This window comes from Ammospiza nelsoni, chromosome 1 (genome assembly GCF_027579445.1).
Source record: "Ammospiza nelsoni isolate bAmmNel1 chromosome 1, bAmmNel1.pri, whole genome shotgun sequence".
Taxonomy (NCBI): Eukaryota; Metazoa; Chordata; class Aves; order Passeriformes; family Passerellidae; genus Ammospiza; species Ammospiza nelsoni.
In genome coordinates, this window is record NC_080633.1 from 64,535,106 (window position 1) to 64,557,487 (window position 22,382).

General features: G+C 41.2%; 1 protein-coding gene and 1 long non-coding RNA gene across 5 annotated transcripts in view; both read left to right on the forward strand.

Moving 5' to 3' along the window:
- LOC132073135 (uncharacterized) overlaps positions 1 to 22,382 on the forward strand; it is a 1,090,256-nt gene that overhangs the window by 646,955 nt on the left and 420,919 nt on the right. The window lies entirely within an intron of this gene.
- JARID2 (jumonji and AT-rich interaction domain containing 2) overlaps positions 1 to 22,382 on the forward strand; it is a 212,135-nt gene that overhangs the window by 171,073 nt on the left and 18,680 nt on the right. The window contains exons 7-9 of the mRNA XM_059471790.1: positions 5,010 to 5,239; positions 12,998 to 14,015; positions 17,930 to 18,432. Of these exons, the coding sequence (XP_059327773.1) occupies positions 5,010 to 5,239; positions 12,998 to 14,015; positions 17,930 to 18,432 (1,751 nt within the window). The remainder of the gene's footprint in view (positions 1 to 5,009; positions 5,240 to 12,997; positions 14,016 to 17,929; positions 18,433 to 22,382) is intronic.

Sequence of the window (22,382 nt, forward strand, 5' to 3'; positions counted from 1 at the left end):
TGGCGCGGTGTCTCATACCAATAACGCTTCTCCCGGTGGCCCAATATATTCCTGTGCGTGCAGGGCTTGAGCTGTGTTATTGATGGTGTCAAAAAACAAATTCAGTGTTACCTCGCTGCCATGGCTCTCCCGTTTGACTCCTGCTAGCGTGCAGCTATGGAAATTTTCATGCAGTGTTGTCCACTGAGAAATTGAGTGGTGTTGCATTAGGGCTTGGGAAGTGCAGAAAGGGCAATACCACATGTTTTCATATGATGTGGTGCTGGCCTTTTCTTCTGAAGTACACCTTTGCTCCTGACTCTGAGTAGGCAGAGCATGTTGGGGGGCTCCAGAAGACAGCTTCTATCCCTGGAAATGATTTATGGAAGTCAGAACATACCCAACATTTAAGGAAAACAATTGGCAGTATTAAAATACTGTGTTTTATGGAAGTATAAGGTTGTTTTGGTTCCTCTGGGAAGGGAAAAGAATTATTGCCTGGGTCCTTTAACACAGTTTGAGAGCCACATAAATGTTTTCACAGTGACTTAGAACTGAATTAAAGCCAGAGCAAGAATGTTTTTGTACAGTAACAGATACTCTGTGCCAAAAAGTTGATTAATACTACATCTCTTCCCAAACATGATGTATGTAACAACATGAGGCTTGCACTGGAATAGCTGGCTCGGGTTCACAATATTGGCAAGGCTCCCTTTTCTCCTTCTAAAAACAAAACTTCTCCCTTTCACTTCTATCTCCCCTCTGTTTTCTGGATGGTTTTATGAATGTGCAATCACTTGCTTTATGCAGTGCAAGCTCTGCAACATGCAGCACATGTGTATGTGTATGTCCATGCCTTCATCTCCTAGCCACTGGCACACAACAAAAGGGTTCTGTACTCTGCAGTCCATACTAAACCTCCCCAGTTATCCCAAGTATAAAGCATATCAGGTGCAGGAATAACCTTCAGGAGAGCTTGGGAAACAAAGCTTTGTCCACGGAGTCAATAGCTGACTGAACCCAATCCAGTAATTCTGCTGCCTGCACAGTGAAAGCCTGATTATTGTGCATATTATAAATTAGCTTCTGAATGGTTGGCTGGCTGGATCCTGTGAAGTGTTTGTGTGCAAATTAATTTGTAGGAATACTTCCGAAAATTGCTGAAAACACATTATGTTTATCGCCCACTACCGTGTCAATTCCTGTAGTAAATGCCTAGTTAATCTCTAGTAATTGAGCACATCTGTGGCTTTACTTGACCAAAAATTTTTTTTAGACATTAGCTGCACCTAATAGAGGCACAATTTTCACTGTTTGCATTGGTTTGGGCAGGGATGAGATACCCCAAAGTCCCAGTATGGGATCCTGGGTGAATATTGGTGCCCGGGGTCTGGTTCCCCCGATGCAGGGAGCACTGTGATGCATCCATGGGGATCATGCCTGCCATAAGGTTTTACTCTGCTGCTGTAAATTATATCAGTGGTTTTAAAACCCCCAGTGCTTGTGAGTTTTGAATGTAGTGGTTCAGTTTCTTTGCATTTGATCATCCCTGCTAACCAAAAGACCCGCAAGTATTTCACTGTGGGACTCTTATTGTTTCAGTTTAATAATAATAATAGCTTTGGAGGACACAGCATTTTGAGAATAAGCATTCAAATGGATACAAGTATAATGATACCCATTTATTCTATCTGGAGTGTCTGAACACTAATAATTTACTTACACTCTTAATTACTTGTTAGTAGTGCTTCCTACCTTTAACTAAAAGCTGTTCTGGAAATACAGAGTAAGGCAGCTGCTGTATATAAAATATATATATAAAATATAAAAAAAATATATGAAATAGTCATAATTCAAGACTACACATAATTTCTGCTTCAGGAATGCAAGTTCCACCACTAGTGTAGGTTGGACTTCTTTTTTTGTCTTTCTGTCTTTTAGTGAAATTATTGCTTCAAGGGTGAAACCTTTATTGACTGCTCTTTAGTAAGGAACAAAAGTGAATGGGAACAGAACATTGGATATTGGCATGTCAGACTTATTTCTAACATGGGAGATTTTCCTGGAACACACCTCTCAAGGGTTCATAAAGCACAGCATACACCTTTCCTGATTTTCTGAGTGCTTCAGAAATATTTAGGAGTTGGCAGATGTGAAGGAGAATGCCATTTGCTGCATAAGAAGGCACAAAAGAATTGGTAATAATTTCACTGTTAAAACAAATTTGGTCTCAGTAATATTTATTGCAGAGGTTTTGGGAGTTACTGTTTTCTCTCCTTTAAAAAGTGGGTGTTGCTGGCTTATTATCAGTTACACTTCAACAACAAGATTTTTTTGAGGGGGATTGGTCTTTTTTTTCGTGATACATTTTTTCTCTTAACTGTCATACTAGCTGTTGGGGCCAGAGTTTAATTATGGATTGTACTAAATAAATTTATTGTGTAAATAACTTGCTTCAATATTTTTAGTGAGACAGAAGGAAAATCATAGTATTGGGGATTTTTTCCACCCCATAATGCTTGGCTTGCAATAGCATTTTGTAATTAATCAAGTCAGCATTTAGATAGTTGCTCACATGATGTGAATGATGTGTATGTTTGTGAATTTTTCAGAACTTACTATTGCAGAAAGGTTTTATAGCTGAATATAAAGTAGCTGGATATAACAGTAATCTAGGTGTTGCAAGAAACAAATACTGATTTTTATAGAAACTGATACCATCTGATACCATCTACTGTTTAACTGGAAGACAGTGTGGCAAAAACTGTTTTGCATCTACATCTCCCTTTGTTGTGTTTTCAGACACCAGCTTTTTAAGCTTTTCCTGTGAGACTGAACATTTTTTTCCTCCTATATTTCTCTTCCCCCTTTCAAGAATCTTACAAATTAAGACAAAAGATAATTACTCAGAGGGTAAAACCGGCAGGGTTCCCACGACACTTAAATTTAATGAGCTGTTGCATATAAAATATACCTTGTCTCATGTTTCCCTTTTTTTTTTCTTTTTTCTTTTTTTTTTTTTTTTTTTTTTGGTGAACCTGAGAAGTGCACAATTTGGTTTTTTGGCTGTGTTTTCTGTTTTAGTAATCTTCGATTTTTAAAGTGGCAACTGATTACAGAAAATTAATCTCTCTGACTTGTATGTTTCTGTAGGAGCAGATCAGTATATACAATTTGTTCCCTTCCAAGGAAGATATCACTCTAAATGATAAAATACATATTAACAAAGCTGCCATTGGTTGTTTGTTCTATTAAAAATAAATAGTCATGCTTTGTGCATCTGTAGTGCCTTCCATCTGATGTGAGAATTCCTTCCCAAGGAGGATGAATGTATTGTCATGTACTTCCCGAGAGGGGTTGGCAATTATTATCAGTTCCATCACTGGAAATGAGACACAAAGGGTTCCGTGATTTTTGCAGATATCACTGAGAAATCCTTGGCTGGCTGGGGCAGCACCAGTTGCTCCTGAGCTCAGGAGTGACAGAACCATGGAGAAATTTGTGGTGACTCCACTGCTGACAGCTTTTCTCTCATTCTTACTACGTTTCTGCAAGTGGGAAGGAAGAGAGGAGGAAAAGCAATCACAGATTTTTCTTTTTTAAGTAATCAGCTTCAACACTTATGACTGACTGAATATGATAAGGGAACTGAAAATATGATAAGTGACCTGAAAATTAAATTTGTCAACAGTTTGCTGGGGCTCTGGCTGTGGGAAGCTGGATAGCTGCTTGGGAAGGTTTGGAGGTGCAGGGTGGGCTCAAAAGCAGCTCAGCTGCCCCTCTTCTGTCCAGCAGGATTGTGATTTTTATTACTACTCTTACTGCTGCTCCTACTGTTAATACTCTACATCTGTAGAGATAGCTAAGCTTCACAACTTAGATAAGGTGTGTGTTGTAGGAATATCACCTTTAGTGACAAAAGAAGGCTTTCATTTCACAAGAAAACAGTAACTTTGTGCATTTAGTTACTATTCCCAAACAGATGGTGTATGTTGTGTGTAATAAATAAAATGTTCACATAGTTGTGCTATTAAGTATTTATGAAGTTTCTTGTTTGCATCCTTTCCTAAACTGTCAGAGAAAGACAGGGGTAGAAATCAAGAGCAAAAGGCAGGAGGGCATTTGCCATTGTGGATGTTGGATTACAAGTCTTGGGGACCTCTGTCAAGTGCTCCACTGAAGAGGGTGCATCACTGACATGAATTCAGCACATTTCTGATTAACAAACAGAGAAATGTGATGTGATTTTTTGTTTGTTTTAGCTTCAGCTTTCCATGTTCCCTGACAACAGAAGAGCAGTGACTCTTCTTAAATAAATTCAGCAGAGAGACAGGAACAAAACTTGTTTGTATACATTCACATAATATTTATTGTACCAAAAAAAAGGTGTCTGTTCCACGCTTTCTTATCCCTTTATTATAAGGTTATGGAGCTCAGCATAGGTCCCGGTGTTACTTCATGTCACATGTTCCAAAATGGTTTTAGTATTTTCCTTTCTTTGCAGAAGTACCTTTTTCTATTTGCAGCTTGTCTGCTATAGGCAAACTGCTGTCAGTTTGATTCAGCAGTTCGGGTACTGATGAAAACAAAACATGCTTTTTCATGGAACGTCTCCTTTCTTTTACATTGGTATAAAAATAAGCCTTTTTTCTGTTTAGGTTATGTTTAGAATTACCTCACTGCAAGAGCAAAAAAATATAATTAAAACTGTCATAAGTAAAAATCAAACTCATAATTCTAAATCTAGGTCAGTCAAAACAGTAATATACCTTGTATGTTTTAATTTGGATATTGAAGATAATGTGTGCTAACAAGCAGAGGAAATACTGTAGTAAATCTGTTCATCTAAAGAAATATGCAAAGTAGTGCTATTGCTATATTGATTTAACTTTAGATGTACAAAGGCATTCACTAAATATCCAACACTGAGAGCAGAGAAAATTGCGATTTTTTGAATGAAGTGTTTGGTCTTGCAAACTTTTTCTTTTCTTTTTTTCCCCCCTTAATAACCTGATTTTCTCTCTTCTCAGTTTTCAATGGGTCCAGCAAATCATCGAAGGAGAAAGAACCTGCTCAGAAACACAAAAGCAAAGAGGCCACCCCAGGGAAGGAGAGGAACAGCGAACATAAGGCTGAGAGTCGAAAAGACCAGGCTGCTGCTAATCACCACGCTACTACAAACACTGGCTCCTCTACGAAAGGGCTCACGGCTAACAACCACCACACTCTTCACAGATCGGCTCAGGACTTAAGGAAACAGGTAATAAGTTGTTCTCTGCTGTGGACACATGGGAAAAAAAGGCTTTTAAGGTTCGAAGCTCCTTTTTTCACTGCTTGGTGTAGATCGAACGTGGTGATCCTTGAAAGAATCCTCTGGAGCAGGAGGGAGTTAATTTTCAGTGATTAAAAGAAGGAAAAAATAAAAATTGATACATGGGAAGTCCATATAGAGCATGCTTTACAATCCTTTTTATTATCTGGTATTTTCATATGAAAGAGTAAAGTTTACATTGCTGCTTATGAAACCTTTCTGAGTGGCACTCTGTGCTGACACTGCCAAGGCCGGCAGCACATGGAAAAAGGAGCTGATCTGTGTGGCTTATCTCACTGGTGCTGTGGAGAACCTGACATTGCACTCAGGTGTCTTGGTTTGCACATGGGCAGCACAAACCTCAGAGCCTGGGAAAAATGTTTTGTCTGATGCATAAACAAGGTGCTCCAAAATATTCCCTCCTTCACAATGAAGGTACCTGGTGGGAGATGTTTTTAGAGTTCCATGTTACTTGGTTAAAAGTTAGCAAAAATATTCAGCAAGAGATTTGTCTCAACCTAACTTGAATTCAGGTGTGGAAGTTTAGCAGACCAGTGTTCCAGTGCTTGTGACTGTCCTTATCCAGGCTGGGGCTGGGTTAGCAGAGTACCTGCACCTGGGCAGTGCAGTACAGAAAGCTTGCTGCACTTCAGCCCTTTGGGGTTTTTTGAGGGGAGGTGGGGAGCAAGGGATATTGATTTGATTGGTGGTGGGTGGGGTTTTTTTGTTGGTTTGTTTGGGGGTTTTTTTGGAGGGTTTTTGTTCTTAGTTTTGCTGTTGTGGTTTTTGTTTGGTTTGTTCTGGTTTGGTTTTTATTTTTGGTTGGTTAGTTGTTTGGCAGTGAGGAATTCTCAATGCACTGATTGGAAACAGTCTTTACCTGCTGACACCTCAAGATTTTTCTTCTAAGTGGTCTGACCTGGTCTTCAGGGGAGCTGGAATTGCCATCTTGTAGAGGGCTGTCAAGGCCTTTAAATGACACCTCTGAGTCAGGCTTGCAAATTAAAAATGGCAAAAAGAAAAGCAGTGATGCTCTTGCTGAAGAAATCTTTAATGCTGTGTGTTTCAGTGGTGGTTTAAGTTCACCTGAAATGCCTCCACCAAATTTGTATTACCTTCTAAATTAGATTTGAGATCCAGAAGGCTATTCGCAGTGTGCCTGTACCTCTCTAAAACATCAATTCTTTATTCCACCATGGCAATTTGCCCTTATCTAAGCATCAGTGTGAATGTCTGCCTTCTTTTGCATCCTTTTGAATTTCTTTTTTGTGATTACCAGCATCTTATGGTCCTTGCTGTGACATCCTCTGTCATGAGCTCATGGCTTTGAACGAGTTCTCAAAACATAAGAATGCAGTTCTTAATTCTTTTAACCTACTGGAACACTGGTGTGAAATGCTTTAAAACTGTATCATCAGAGATTGGTTGGCTGAAACTTTGTGAAAGTCAACCGCTGCCTCTTCTGAACATAGTTCTGAAAGGAAAAAGACAAGTGTAGAACAGTTTTGTCCACAATCCAAGTGGTTTTGCTTCATAGAGTATTAAATGTTTTTGATTGTGTGGCACACAATGGAGAAAAATATAAAGCGATGCCGTACAAGCAGCAGTCACACCACATGGACACATCAGCAAGGGTGGTCCCCAGGGTTCAGAAAATAAGGAGAGGTTTAAGTCAAGATGATGTGGGTTTTCTTTTTTTTTTCTTCCTAAGAAATCATTAGACCTAAATTTTCTTCTGCAACCCACAGTAGCATAAGTACTTTCTTAAAAATTTTAATGAAAATATGACTCTAGCTAATTAAAGGTGGGTTATATGTTTTGCCTGACAGAAAGCCTTAGTTTTGTACACAACTTACCAGTTATGGGACATTGCTAAATTTCTCTCTGTTGTCCTGAGTCTTTGACTTTTTTCAGTATTTTCCAAAAGGAGATTTTTCTCCCAGGATGCCAGCCACATGTTCTTCCTTCTTCCACTATATTTTTGCTCTTTGATCACTGAATTTGCATAGTTTATTTTTGTGTGTTTTTGTTTTGTGAAGTCTTACAGAAAATAAAGGCAGAACACTAGAAATTGCCAGAGATGTTCTTTTTTCCTCATTTTCTATTTTGACGTCTTTCTTCTTCTGGTGTGCCCTTGCACTTGTCACAGGTTCCTTATCTCTTTTGCTTTCTCCTTTGCCGTCTTTCAAAGTCTTCCTACTTTAAAGGGTTGTGAGCAAAGGAAATGTAGTTCAATGGGGCCCTCTCTTGGCCTTAAATGGTAATTTACCTCTGCACAACTCAAGCACAGAACTGTTTTTATGAATGAATTCAAATCAGTTGCATGACTTGGATTTGTTTGGTACCAAAAGTGTTCTCAGTGTTGCTAATGTTGCTCTTATCACTGTGGTTGCCATCTAGCACATTGTTTATTTTTTTGTGTATGGTTTTGGAGGCTGAATCCTAGATGCTGTGCAAGGTGTGTACGTAGACCAGTTCAAATATAACAAACCAATTGCTGCAAGACAGTGCTGGTCCATTTTTTTTTTTTTTTAATAAAGATAAGAAAAATTTGAAATCTATCATACCATGTTTTACTCCAGGGCAAGTGTTCAGTGAAGAAGAGAAAAGAGTGGTCTGAATATGTCAGCAAAACTAGGAACATAGCTGAAAAGCAAAGATGAGATTATTCATATCCTTAGTTTCACCTTTTGGCTCAAGACTTTGCATCATGTACAGCTAATATCAGTCACTTTATTCCTACCAGGGGACACACCTAGATGATGAATGAAAGGCTGTGGATGTTGTCCCCTGGACTTCAGTGAAGCCTTTGACACCACCTCCCACACATTTTCCAGGAGAAGCAGGCTGCTCAAGCTTGGATGGGTGCACTCTTTGCTAGGTTAAAAACTGTCTGGATGGCTGGGCCCAGAGAGTGCTGGTGAATGGAGTGAGATGCAGTTGGCAGCTGGACACCCGTGGTGCTCCCCAGGGCTCAGTGTTGGGGCCAGCCCTGTTTAACATCTTCATCCAAGACCTGGGCAAGGGGACTGAGGACACCCTCAGTCACTTCACACACAACACCAGCAGGAGCAGGAGCATTTACCTGCTGAGGGTAGAAAGGTTCTGCAGAGGGATCTGGAGAGGCAGGAGAGCTGCCCAGCAGAAAAGAACCTAGGGGCACTGTTTGACACCTGGCTGAACAAGAGCCAGTCTGTGCCCTGGTGATCAAAGGGCCAACAACAGCATGCTGGCCTGTACCAGCCAGGATGACACCTGTGTGTGTATAGAGTGGCCAGCAGGAGCAGGGCAGTGATTGCCCCCTGTACTCAGCACTGGTGAGGCCACACCTTGAGTGCTGTGTTCAGTTTTGGGCCCCTCACCTCAAGACAGACATTGAGGGGCTGAAGTGTGTCCAGAGAATGGAAATGGATCTGGGGAAGGGTCTGGAGCACAAGCCTGTTCAAGGAGCAGCTGAGGCTGTTGAGCCTGGAGAAAATGGGGTCCAGGGGTGACCTTATTGTGTTCTACCACTGCCTGAAAGGAGAGTGTAGCCAGGTTGGGGTCAACTCCTTCCTCTTGATGACAAGAGATAGGACCAGAGAAAATGGCCTCAAGTTGCACCAGGGTAGGTTTAGACTGGGTATTAGGATAAATTTCTTTGCAGAAAATGGGGGGCCAGATATTACAATGGCCTGCCCGGAGAAGTGATTGAGTCACCATCCCTGGAGGTATTTAAGAGACCGTTGGTATGGCACTTAGAGGCATGATTTATTGGTGGATTTGGCAACGCTGGGTTAATGGTTGGACTCCATGATAACTTTGAATAAAAATTCAAAATATTGTGCTTACCATCTAAGATTGGAGGTTCTGTCTTAAAGCTGATGGTGCTAATGACATGTTTTGCTTTGAATAGAAGCTGTGAGGGTATTGCCATTTTCCATCAGCGCTTTACTGTGTTCTGTTCTCAGCCCCTGTGTCACAAGCCCTTGCTGCAGGAGTGCCCCAGGTGGCCCTTCAGACTTCTGGTCACAACTTCCTCAGAAAAAATCATCAGCAGGCTGGAATGACAAGGTGCCTCCATGCAGCCTGACTGCTCACACTGAGGTTTTGTCTTGATTATACCTGACAGCACAGTAATACAGCTATAGCCTCCTGAAACCTTCTGAAAGCCTCCTGTAGAGGAGGCTCCACAATGTCCATTGACAGCTTCTTCCAATGTTTTCCTTTTCTACTAATGAGCAAGTTTTCCTAGTTGTGCCTCAGATCATTTTAGACATCTAATGAGATTTTTTTTCTTCCTGCTTTTCCCAGTGAACATAGAGCATTTACTGTCTCTTTTCAGAGGAGCTCCTTCTGCATCACAAGACTGTTACAGAGTTGTCCCATAGTGATCTCTTTCTGAGTAAGACCAACTCCCTTGGCTTTTCAGCAACAATCTTATTTTCCAAATTTCTGAACACTTTTTGTTCTTTTAGACTTGCTCCTCTATCTAAATTTTTCTCACAGTATGGCCCCAGTGCTGGGTCCAGCTCTCCTTAGGAAAAGCCTCCTACCCTTTGCTTTCAACATCCTTAATAATAGTTCTCAGAAAGTGATTTGTGTGCTTTGTATTGCCATTGCATTTTGCAGCTCACTGCAGTCCCCAAATGTTATTCTTCCCCTACATGTATATGATTTGTGTCTCCTAAATACAGCACTTCCTCTTACTGTAGAAATGTTCTGAAATAGGTTCTTCAAGATTTTGATCTTGTCCTGTGAGTGATTACAGCCTCTTCCTTCCAGGTGTGTTTCACTATTTTACAATAATGAAAATACTTGCTAGAACCAAGGGAAAGCCAAGTCCCTGCAGAAAGATATGTGAAGTGCCCTCCTAGGACAACAGTAAACTATAGCAATGAAAACTTTTGTTGAGGATGACTTTATTTAGTCCCTCATGTTGCCACTTTAGAGTAATTATGTCTGGGATGTGTCTGAGGAGTTTGATGGAATGTTCCAGGGGACAGTGACTGAAATCCTGCTTGCAGCATAGATGCTTCTTTGCCTGCTCAGCCAGGTGTCTGTTGGAAGATGATTAAATTTGATAGATTTGCTATTTGACAAAAACCTGGATAGATTTTGTTGGTTTATTTTTAACATTATTTTGTAATCATTTGTGTGTTTGTAAATTAACTGTTTGATGATTTGTTCCAAAATTATTTTAGGATTGGAAATTAGGTAGACTCTCTGTCTACCCCAGCTTATTTCCAGGAGCCATGCCCTAAGTCATTCATGTACCTTCCACCTTACTGGGGTTGCTATCCTATCCTTTTTGATGAAATGGATTATGTTCTGTACCTGATAAATATTCAGTCAGTGGCACTTCTGGTGAAGGTTAATGCAAAAGAAGCAGGAACACTTTAGTCAGGCTATTTGTTTTCCTTCCTTGTGTGGTGCTTTATCTCTTCCATTGTTTGTTATCTTGTATTTTTAAGGCATTTATATATTCTTTTCTCTTTTAGTTTCTTGCTAACTGAAGTTTCTTTAGCTCCTTGGCCTTTTTGATTTTAATACGTGTTTTTTCTTTTTCTATATAGTTGCCCTTAGTCCCATAATTGTGTTACCACTTTCTACTATGATCATTTTCTAATTTTCCCGTCGTTAGAGAACTTTGTCAACAGCCATACTGGCCTGTGCTTTTTACCTTTCCTCTAAGTGGAAATTGCTTTGGTTTGGATTTTTTCAGGTGAATTTTTCTTTTCTTTTGTTTTGCTTCTGGGGGCTTTTTGTTCCTTTTTTCATTTTTTTAAAAGTCTGTTGTCCTTTCTCTACTGTTGTCACATTTTAGAAATGAAAACCCATTTCATGATCACTGTCACCCAGATTACCTTCCAGTTATCAATCAATTCTTCTTTATTAGTCTAGGTAACATCTTTAATCATTGTTCCTAGCTATTTATAAACCCAGGGATGTTCAATGCTTGTTGTGACTGCTGCAGGCAAGAGGCAGGGTCTCAGCAGCTCTCTACCCATGTCTGTTCTGCAGCATGAAGAAGTGCTGTACAAGTTCAATCTGGGCCTGCATTTCAAATACAGAGTACTGCTTAAATTTGAAGGGAAATGGGTAAATGCATTTCTGTTTGCAAGTGTTTGCTTTCCAGATGATACCTCATGCATCTTTGAAAAGCTCAAGGTAAAACCTCATGTCATCAGTTAACTGGATTTTCCTTAAGTGTTTCTGCCTCTCAAGCACAGGAAGGACAAGAATATGGATGGCTTTTAAAAGATCATTACTCCTGCTCCAGTTTCTGCAGTACAAAGGAGGAAATGTGCATGAACACACTCACAGACACACACGTGTATGTGTGTGTATGCAGAATCTTCAGGTTCCAGTTCCCCTTCCACAACTCACTGCATGCAAGACCATAGCACAGTATTTTCAGCCTCTATTTAATCCCTATTAGATAGTATCATTATTATATAAGTGACTGCTGTTGTTGCATTTATTTGAGAGAAGCTGCCACGCTTATAGATTTGGCAAGGATTTCAGAATCCCCCAGGAGAAAGTATTACAACTCTGCAGGAAGTGGTTTTACTCACCTGAGTGCTGATAAGGGGTGATTGTACCGTATGCTTTTACTTTGAGCACTTTTATCAATGCTTCTGACTTTTGGGTGTGTTTTTCTGTGCTCGCAATCATTTAAGGAGGCAAGGAGTCAATGTTTAAAGTTGTGTAAATGCTGAAATTTGAGTTTTGTACTTGAACTTCATTTTTAGTAGTGGGGTTTAGCTTTGGCAGTGCTGAGCAATCTCAATTCATTTTGTAGATGGGGATTGGTTTTGGTCCTTAACACATCTTGTAGTTAAAATACAAATTCTAGTCTCACAACTTGATTTAAATGTCTAACAGAAAGCAGCAGAGTCCAGCAATCCTAATTCCATTGATACAATATGATCTAATAGAATGTGTGCCAGCAACATTGCCCAGATACCAAACTGGAAAAAAAAAAAAGCATTGTACTACTGTATACATTTTTTTTTATTTCAAATTATCAACTTCAGCAACAACATGCTGCCCAAGATTTAATATGTATGACAGACTGGATCCTTCATGGCCATGCTGATCTGTTGGGTGCATAATGTGTTCCACATATCTTTTTATATGAGTGCATGGATGGAAGGTAAATTGATTTGAATCTCGATGTGTTTTTTGCAAAAGTGCAGATGCCAGTTAGAGTAGATAATATATGTTGCCTATTTTGTCTGCTGAGAAGTAGTGAAATGTGTATCCACGTAAAGTTGGATGGGAGAGAAATAAAGTGTCTTAAGAGCCAGAAAAAGAGGTAGTGAAGGTATTAGTTTGTAAATCAGACTATCTGTGGTTCCTAATCCCATAACAGCTTTCTGGTAGACAAGGACAGGGGCAGTGCAAGCAAGGGACCTCACCCTTCCTAATGTCAGAGGCTTTGTACCCTGTGAAAGCAAGACTAGGGTCTTTCTGGTAAACTAAAAAAAAAACCAACCAAACCTTTTTTTAAAAAAAATTTGATTATTATAAATGCCTAGTCCCCTCTCTTACCTGTGTGCAAATCATTATGTGAAGATTGTGTGATGGGGCCAGGAGTCAGGACTGTAGAATATGGTTGTCCAGCAAATGGGAGACTGGGGCTGAGTGGTCATATTATTAATTTACTTTTCTGTTTTGTGTTTCCTTCCTTCTGCTCCTCCTACAACACTTCTGACAATTCAGGTTTCTAAAGTCAACGGGGTCACTCGAATGTCATCTCCGAGTGCAAATGCAGCCAGTGCCAAAAAGATGAGAGAAGTCAGACCTTCACCGTCCAAAACTGTGAAGTACACTGCAACAGTGACAAAGGGAACTGTCACATACACCAAAGCCAAGAAAGAACTGGTCAAGGAAACCAAACTAAATCACCACAAACCCAGTTCACCTGTCAACCACACAATCTCAGGGAAAATAGAAAGTAGCAATGCAAAAACCCGCAAACAGGTGCTATCCCTTGGAGCATCCAAGTCTAACAATACCGCTGTTAATGGTGTAAAAGTCAATGGCAAGTTGAACCAAAAGACATGCACTAAGGAGGTGGGGAGACAGTTGAGGGAGGGGCTGCGCAACTCGAAGAGGAGGCTGGAAGAGACGAATCACATGGACAAAATACAGTCGCCCACCAAGAGAATGAAAGGGGCCGTCAACTTGGCAGAAGCTGCCAGCAAAAAGGCAGCAGTAGAAAAGCCTTTGCTCAATGGACACCTTAGAAAGGAAGTGCCAGAGAAGAGTTTGGAAAGAAATAGGCCGAAAAGAGCCACTGCTGGAAAGAGTACGCCAGGGAAACAAGCACATGGCAAAACTGAAAATGCCTCCTGTGAAAATCGTTCTACCTCTCAAGCGGAGTCCTTGCACAAGCCACAAGACTCAATGGGAAAGCACGAAAAGGGCAGTAGTAAGTCTGGGTGGGGGATGCTGGGGGAGATTCCCATCCTTAGGCCCTCCACCAAGGAATTTCATGACCCACTGATATACATTGAGTCAGTCCGAGCTCAGGTAGAGAAGTATGGGATGTGCAGGGTGATTCCTCCTCCAGACTGGAGACCTGAGTGCAAGCTAAACGATGAAATGCGGTTTGTGACACAGATTCAGCACATACACAAGCTAGGCAGGCGCTGGGGACCCAACGTGCAGCGGCTGGCCTGCATCAAGAAGCACCTCAAATCTCAGGGCATTACCATGGATGAACTCCCACTCATAGGTAAGGGCTGTGATTCCTTGGCCTTTTGCCGCTGCTTCTAAGTATCTGTATGGACTTTATGCTCTGTTTGCCTTTATGCTTAACCATGCCCCTGCTCAGGTAACACTGCAGAGCTCTGAATCTCTCTCTTTTTCCACTGGCCAGGCACTATGCAGGTAGGTTGTCAGAGAGCTTCCAGGGTGACTTTATATCGCCATTTTCCTCCCTGTTTGACCCAGGGGAAAAAGAAATCGCTCCATGGGACCTTGGTCTGCAGATTTCAGAATCTTCTTCTTTCCCTGCTGTTTATTTATGTGGTTGTATGACTATGTATATTGATAGCCCTGTTTTAAAGGTTGTTTCAGAATATCTTTTGAACATTTCCAAAGATGTTTTCCTAACAGGTTGCAATGCTGCCAGGCTTTAATGCATTTTTCTCCCCGCCTCTTCCTTTAAAAACATTTAACCAAAGGGGAAAGAAAATATCTCAGAACTGACTTGTGTTTCGGTACTCAGACACTTAAAATCACAAATTTGCAGTGACCTGCTGACATTTAACAACCATTAAGTGTCAAGAATAGGCAGTAAAATGTAGTTGATTGCAAAATGGAGGTTTCATTATTTCTCCCAGCAGGTGTCTGCCAGGGCTAATGCCTGAGTGAGAATCACTTATTTAACAGAATTCTTGGTTTATGGTCTGCTGTCAGATATGACACGTGACAAAAATGTGACAATAGTTTGTAAAAACATGACAACAGCAGCATACAAATGAACTATTGGATGAGCTACTTCCATCTCTACTGCCTTTGCAGACACCACATAGTAAGAAACCCGTGTTTTTATTTTTTCTAAGTTCTTCCCTTTGTTTTTGAGGTGTTTTGAGTCACAAGCTCCCCCAACCTGCATGCTGCAACTCAAGGCTAGAGTTATGCCTTTGAGGCATGATCCGACCCGAGGCAGCTTTCGGCTGGTTGGATTAAAGGAGACGCTTTTCTGTTTAAACGATTCACAACACTTCCTTCCCCCGCCTCCTCCTTCTCAAACTTTGTTTTATATCACATATGGTAAGTGAGGGAAAATGCATAAAAGTACAGAAAATGATTGCAGACTTTATGGTAAACTGATGCAGGGCACAGCAGAGAAATAACAAAGTTTCAAGAAGGAGGAACGATAGCTTAGCACTATATTGCAATAGCCGTGCAAAAACGTTCAAGGAAATCTGAAAATTAAAATCACTCAAGCAGCAATAAATGAACATTTTGTATGCCTAATGTATGCAATGGTTGTATGCTAATGGAAAAAAATAATGAATTACATTTACATTGGCAAGAGAGAGAAGAAAATGTGCAAGACAGCTCGATTAACGCTCCTGGAACAATGTTAACTTTTTAATGAAATACCTTAACTTGGCATTAAGACGGCATTACTGTTAATTATTTGTATTATTTAAGCACCTAAGAGCCTAATGAATAGTCAAGGATTCTATTCTGCTGGGTGCCATATAACCAGAGCAAACAGTGGTCTCTTAAAAATTTGCATCCTATATATCCTTTCTGTGGTTAATTTCCTACCTATCCTGTGTTTAAAATCAAAAACAAAATGGAGAAAAGAAGCTGGAGATCATCAGTGCACAATGAGGAAGAATTTGTTGGTTCTGTCAGGAAACATATAAAATAATCTGTTGTTATAAATGCACAATTATTTAAGTAGACATGCATACATAGCCCTTCTCTCCAGGCCAAATCACTTTTCCACTGAAGTAAGTGGGACTTTTGCCAATGGCTTGTGTAGTGCCAGCTTTTGGTATTAAATGCGTACCTGAAGATTTAAAATTTTCTTTTTTAAAATGGGCTTGCTCACTAAACAATTTAAAAGTATTCCTAACCTAGGAAAATTAAGGCAATTAAAAAAAAAAAGTTAAACACTGCTACTGCATAACGTGCCAGATCTCCTATTTAAGTCATTTTGCTATAGGTGCTTTCAAAGAACTCCTTTTTTTTGTTGTTGTTGGGTTCCCCCCCCTTTTTTTTTTTTTTAATCTTTCAAGGAAAGTTTTAAGCAGCAAGCTTAGGTCGATCCTGGAAAACATCAGTCTGAGATATAAATGCTTCCAAAAGTTATGACTGTGTGAAATGGAATTATAATTGAGAGCATTTTGCAAACCTTAGCTGTAGGCTCTGGTTGAATGAAGTGCTACTCGAGCTCTAATACTGCAGAGTGATTATGAGTGATCATTCCATGATGCAGGAGAAAATTGAATTTTCAACAGTGCTGAAACTAGAACCTTAAACTGAGTGTGTGCTGGAGAAAACATATAATGGTAAATTTGGGCCACGCTTCTTTCCAAGTTTGGGAGTATGTTACCCAACTTTATGTAGAATGCTGAATCTGTTGGCATGGAAAGCCATCTCTTGAGTTCCACCTTCAGCTTATTTGTGGCTTGCATGTAGAAACCACTGACCAAAAAACTAACAGAATCCATCTTGAAAGTTACATTTATATTATATTATGTATGGAAGATTAAAGAGGAAAGAAAGAAAACTCTCCGAACTCATTTTGTTTTTTCTCCCCGCGGTATTTACTTTTTCTCAGCTTCAAGACCTTTTTATAACCTCCCCCACCCTATTCCCAAATGTACTAAATAGGATAAATTTGCTACCTCGTGGTCCTGCCTCCACCCTTAGATTCTACTCAAAGCCTTATGCTTGGTTTTGTCTGCAGCCAGACACCTTTGCCTTGTGCTTTGTGGGCAGTATAAATACAGCACAGGGTAGTTTGAAAAAAGCAATATGGCAGGATGATTTAAGATGATGTAACTGTGCATCCTACTGTAAATATTTACAATAATGTTGCTTCTTGCCCTTCTCTGTTGCAGTAGCATTTCTGAGTGCTCTGAAATGGCTGTGGCATGATGATTCTTTACTTTTCTCAAAGGCAAAGGGGAGACAGTGTGGCGGCAGAGATGTTGATGCTGGTTTTGTATTTATTCTCTTTTTCCCTTGAACAGCACCCTGTTGAATTGTAGGTGGTCTTCGGGCTGTTTCTTCACTCTTTCCACTGATGATTTATTTCTGTGCTTTCAGAGTATTTATGATGTTTCTTTTATTGTTCCTCATCCATTTGGCTGCTTTTTATGCTGCAGTTTGTGTAATTTTTTTTTTTTGACTGGAGTGTGAAATGTGCTAGTCATCTTAAAACATACAAAACCAGAATGGAGTATAAAATATGGATGGCCTCAGACTGGAAGAATGATGTGTCTGGAACTTTTTATGTGGTTGCAGGCTCCAATCCCAAACAACCCTTGCCTCCCTTTGTTTTTTATATGTAATTTATTACCTGTAGTGAAATTAATAATGTGCTCCTTTTAAATACTAACTTCATTCAAGGTGTTGTGCAGATATTAGATAATTGTTATTTCACCTGCAGAAAGGATAGGTATTTGTCTTTCTGATGGCCAGTACCCCAGCTTGGCACTGGTTTTGTTTATTCCTGGTATGACCCAGACGTGGGACTGGTGGTGGGTGAGGGTGTGTGGGCTTTTACAGAGATGGGCAACCCTCATCTGCCCAGCCACTGGGTAATGACCAGGGCACAGATGCATGTTGAGGAGATAGCTTGGGGTGCTCTGAGAAAAGAAGGGCATGAAACTCAAGGAGGAGAGCAAACAGAATCACAGGGAAGGCTGTTGCAAGTAGCAGAATATAGCCTGTGAGTGAATTAAGCTGACAAAACAGTGCTGTGTGCCTCTCTTTAGCAGGAGGCATGTAAGAGAGGGACAATCCTGCTCTGGTGCCCAGGTGCCTGGAGCTGTCACGTCCCCCATGTGCCCAGCCTGGTAGCACATTTGGCATGAACTGCCCACAGGTAATCTAATCCTAATCTCCTCCTGTGTTTCCCTTTCCCTTCCTCTGCTGCGTGGCATGTGTGCACCCCAGGAGGCTGCGAGCTCGACCTGGCCTGCTTCGTCCAGCTGATCAACGAGATGGGGGGGATGCAGCAAGTGACTGACCTCAAGAAATGGAACAAGCTGGCAGACATGCTGCGCATCCCCAAAACTGCACAGGACAGGCTGGCCAAGCTACAAGAAGCCTACTGCCAGTACTTGCTCTCCTATGACTCCCTCTCCCCTGAGGAGCACAAGAAACTGGAGAAGGAGGTCTTGCTGGAAAAGGAAATCCTGGAGAAGAGGAAAGGACCTTTGGAGGGACATTCAGAGAATGCCTACAAGTTCCATTCCTTGCCCCGGTTTGAGCCCAAAAATGGACTCATCAATGGCGTGGTTCACAAAAATGGCTTCCGCAACAAGTTAAAAGAGGTCGATGTCCCACTGAAGACGGGCAGGCGGCGGCTCTTTGCTCAGGAAAAGGAGACCACGAAGGAGGACGAGGAGGAGGAGGAGGAGGGAGTGCTTAGCGACTTACACAAGTGTATATACAAGGTAATGAGGCTGGCCTGTTCTGTGGAGCCGGTGGTGCTGGTGTGTGGGTGGTGTCTGGGTGCACGCCCAGCTGCCTGAGGGGAGCTGTGGTGGGTTCCAGTGGCATCCCTGAGGCAGCAGGTATCATGGTTCTCATGGCCATGCAGTCTGGTGGCTTTATCCTGATGTGCCTGGCTCTTGCAGGATGTCTGGAAAAGCTGGGAGGCATTATTGTCATAACAAGATGCACTGGGCTCTGCCCCCCTTCATCTCCTTGTGAGAGGCTCCCTGAATACCTCTGCCCAATTATCCTTGCAGACACAGATTTTATTTTCATTTTCTAGTGACATTTAAAGTAATGTTCTGCTTTCTCATTCCTGCTTCTTGCAAATCTCTTGTTGAGTGAAGTAGTGCTGCACATCAAAATGAACATCACTGGAAATACTAGTACATTTAGAAAGGGCACATTGAAATGCAAACATTATTTTCATGCATGATGCCAGACTTTGCTCAGCGCTAGCAGTCACATGGCTGCTCAGTCCTCCATATACCAAGTACATCCATTTGCAAAGGAATGCTGACTCTCTCACTGTATTTTATTTGGCAGTCTCCTGCTCTGGAGCAGGACTTGGTGCTGCAACTCACAGTGCAATTTGGAGTTGAGTTGAATGGTGTAGCTGCGCTCTGAGAGAAATATAGCATTGAGTGTCCGTGCCCAGTAAAAGAATATGCTGTTCTTCCCCTTCCAATCTCACTTCCATCACCAGGAAATGAAGCCAGATAGCCCAAAATGACTTATTGTTAAGCTATTTAGGGACTGCATGAGCTCAGGACTTGGGCTTTAAAAGCCTGCTTCAGTTTTCTTTTGCAGTCTGTTATGATTTGTCAGCCCAAAAATTCTTTTTACTGGGGACTCTGGCCTCAATCCCACCTTTGAAAAGCAATCTCTTTGCCATGCTGCCCTTGAAGAGAAGCTTATCTAATGACTTTGTGAATAGTGAAGTGGCATTTCTGTGCTTAATATCCTGTGCTTAATGATGGTTAAATGAAAAACTTGATAAACCTTAACCTGACTGCTGCATGAACAACCTCAAACTTAGTGGGGGAATGCCTTTTTTTTCTTTTCCAGTGCAAGTCCCATTCAAAGTTCAGTAGATACAAAGCTACTCAAAAAGCAAGTTTGGGATTTGTGAGAAGTATCCCAATTAGATTTAGGAAGTAAAAAAAAAAAAAAGCAAGCAAGCAAAGTGTAGCTGGTATAACTAGTCTCAGTCTGCTGAGGACCAGGCCTTTACCCCAAAAGGCAGAGAGGTCCCAGAATTTCTGCTTGGTGACCAAAAAATGCTCTGGCAGTAGGGGCAGCATCAGAGCCTGTCTGAGTCTGACAATACCAGGTAGAAATACTTCTGTCCTGAGCATGGGAACACTGGGAAGTGTCTGTTTTGATCCCATCCCACGTTCTCTGTAGTGCAGAGACTGGGAGCTGCTGTCACAGGTGATGGACTCAGGGGAAGGCAGGGGGAAGCAAATCTCTGGTGGATTTCTGGAGAAATCCCTGCTGTGAAGCACCCTGTGAGACACGTGGTCAGCCTGAGTGCAGAGAGAGGAGTGAAGCTTAATTTCCACAGCACTCAGGGTAAAGCCCTGTAGGAGGACTGATGCATTAATACTGGTTATGTCACTTAGAGAAAGCCTCAAGACACAGAAATTATGCATTAAGCTTGATGCACCAGGGTAGCCCACAAGATGTAAAATTGATGTAGTTCATCACTAGGCTTTAAAAGACTGAGGGAATGTGGTGCTGGCATCAGTTGTAAGCAGAGAGTGCATCATGGCATTTAATGGAACAAGCCTTTTAAACCTGTGTGTGTGAATGGGGGAGTGTTCTTTGCCTAATAACATCTTCCTGAGAAAATTTGAAATTCATTAACAGAACCTGCCCTCATATTAGTTTCCAGTTTCCACATATGATGGGATTGTAATGGTTCCTTTTTAAAGCACATTGCTAATTCTAATTAAAAATGAAAAACACACATAAAACAAAACAAAAATTAAACCACAATAAACCCATGTATGTGAAAATGCCCAGGTCAATATCTTGAGGGCTGGAGGGAGCACATCATAATCATAGGGCTCTAGTCCAGTTTAGTCCATAAAGTCTGTTTTTCAGACTATGAAGACGCCATACATTTAGGATTTCTCACAGCAATTTCTGCCGTCAGCACATGCTTGAGCTGTTTTTAGCAAGAGACATGCAGTCTTCCAGGAGCAGTTACCACCATATCACATGTCAAGGTTAGAGTCAATCTCCTTTGTGTTAGGCTGACTTTCTGCCAGGACTCCCAAATTATTTTCAGTGTCTCTCCTTCCCAGGCTGTGAGGCTTGCTGTGCTTTTAGATGTGTGCTGCAGGCTGCTGTGCTTGCTTGCTTTACTCCCCAATAAGTGGTTTTTCTACCTGACGATTAAAATGTTGTCATTTCTAAGTGTGTGAGGTAAACTGCTGACATCAAAGCAGCATCTGATGCAAGATTTTCACACTTTTTTCTCCAGTTTTAGCTCTGAAAATATTTTAAAAATCTTTACTGGTGCTGACTGAAAGCAGCAGTTGTTTCCATACAGAACAAACTGAAGGCATATTAGCAGATTCATTATAGAGGGATGCGCAGAAGAAATCACAATGCAGGTTTTGCCAGCCCTCCCATAAACAGTCATGGAAATCCTGTGCTGAGCTCTCTTCACCCAGAGACTTGGCATTTTCATACTCCACTTAATAGGAGACCCTCCTTTCCACCTGTGGCTATTGTGAAATCTCTGGTTTCAGCTCATATTTATGTTTGCTTTAATGTCTTTACCATTTATAGCTGTGCAGTGTCCTTCTCTCTGCCTTCCCTCTAGGCTTGGTGGTGGTGGTGATGCTCCCCTTGCGTGGGCTCTCATGGCCCCTGCATCAGACCTGAGAAGAATCAGGGGAGGAAATAGGAATTTCTTTTCTTAAGCCTTCCTCTCTTCTTGTCATAGAAACAGAGACTTTACTTTGTAGCTTGAAGCTCCTAGGACAGTTGTTGAACTGCTGAGATACTTTCCAGGGTGTTTGAAAGGTTATTTTGCTCCCCTGCAATTAATTTTGTGTTCTGGTTAGAATGCTCCATTAAAACATATAAAATTATTTTCTGTGTTGTCATCAGAAAATGTTACAAGATTCCTGAGATTTAAGAAAAAAACCAAACAGCACAAACAGGCAACCCTCAGCCATTTAATTTGTTTTACAGTTTTTAGGAGACTAAAAAGATACCAAATTCTTGGCAGAGGAAGAAATGGGAATATGCAATTTCAAAGGGTTAAAGTGTTCCACTTTTCCACTTTCTTTTTTCTTGCTTGCTTTATACTTCTATTTTCTTTCTTGTCTTGTGTATCTGAGAAATGGAAAGACGTGGCTAATCTTGGAAGATGAGGCGTTAATTTTGTTTTCTGCATAAGACGAGAGGAGGAGGCAGGGCCTGGGAGGCGGCAGCTGCTGCAGTGCTGGTTTGCTGCCGGTGGCGGCGGAGCCTTGGTGCGGGCCCTGCCTTTACGAGAGGTTTTGTTGTAAAAGGCTGCCACAATAAACCCTTCACAAGGGCATTAAAAGATGAAGGAAATTGCTTATTGGATCACAGAGAATCCAGCTCTGAAGTTTATGGGAAGCAGAGTGCCCCAGGCCCTGGGCATTTCACAAACTTTTCTTTTGCTAAAGCTAATTATGCAGCATTCAATTTAAAAAGTGACAACGTTACAGCCATATGAGCAGAGTGATAGACTTGGCCTGTGGGGGAAAGCTGCTTTTATAGTTCTTTCTAGTTTACTCTTGGACATAGTTATTAAATAAATTAAACACAAGAAAAGGCTGAAGTGGTTTGGCAGATCTGCTTCATAATTGAAAAACTAGCTAGAAAGGTAACAGTCCAAATAATAAAACCCATTTATGCAGAG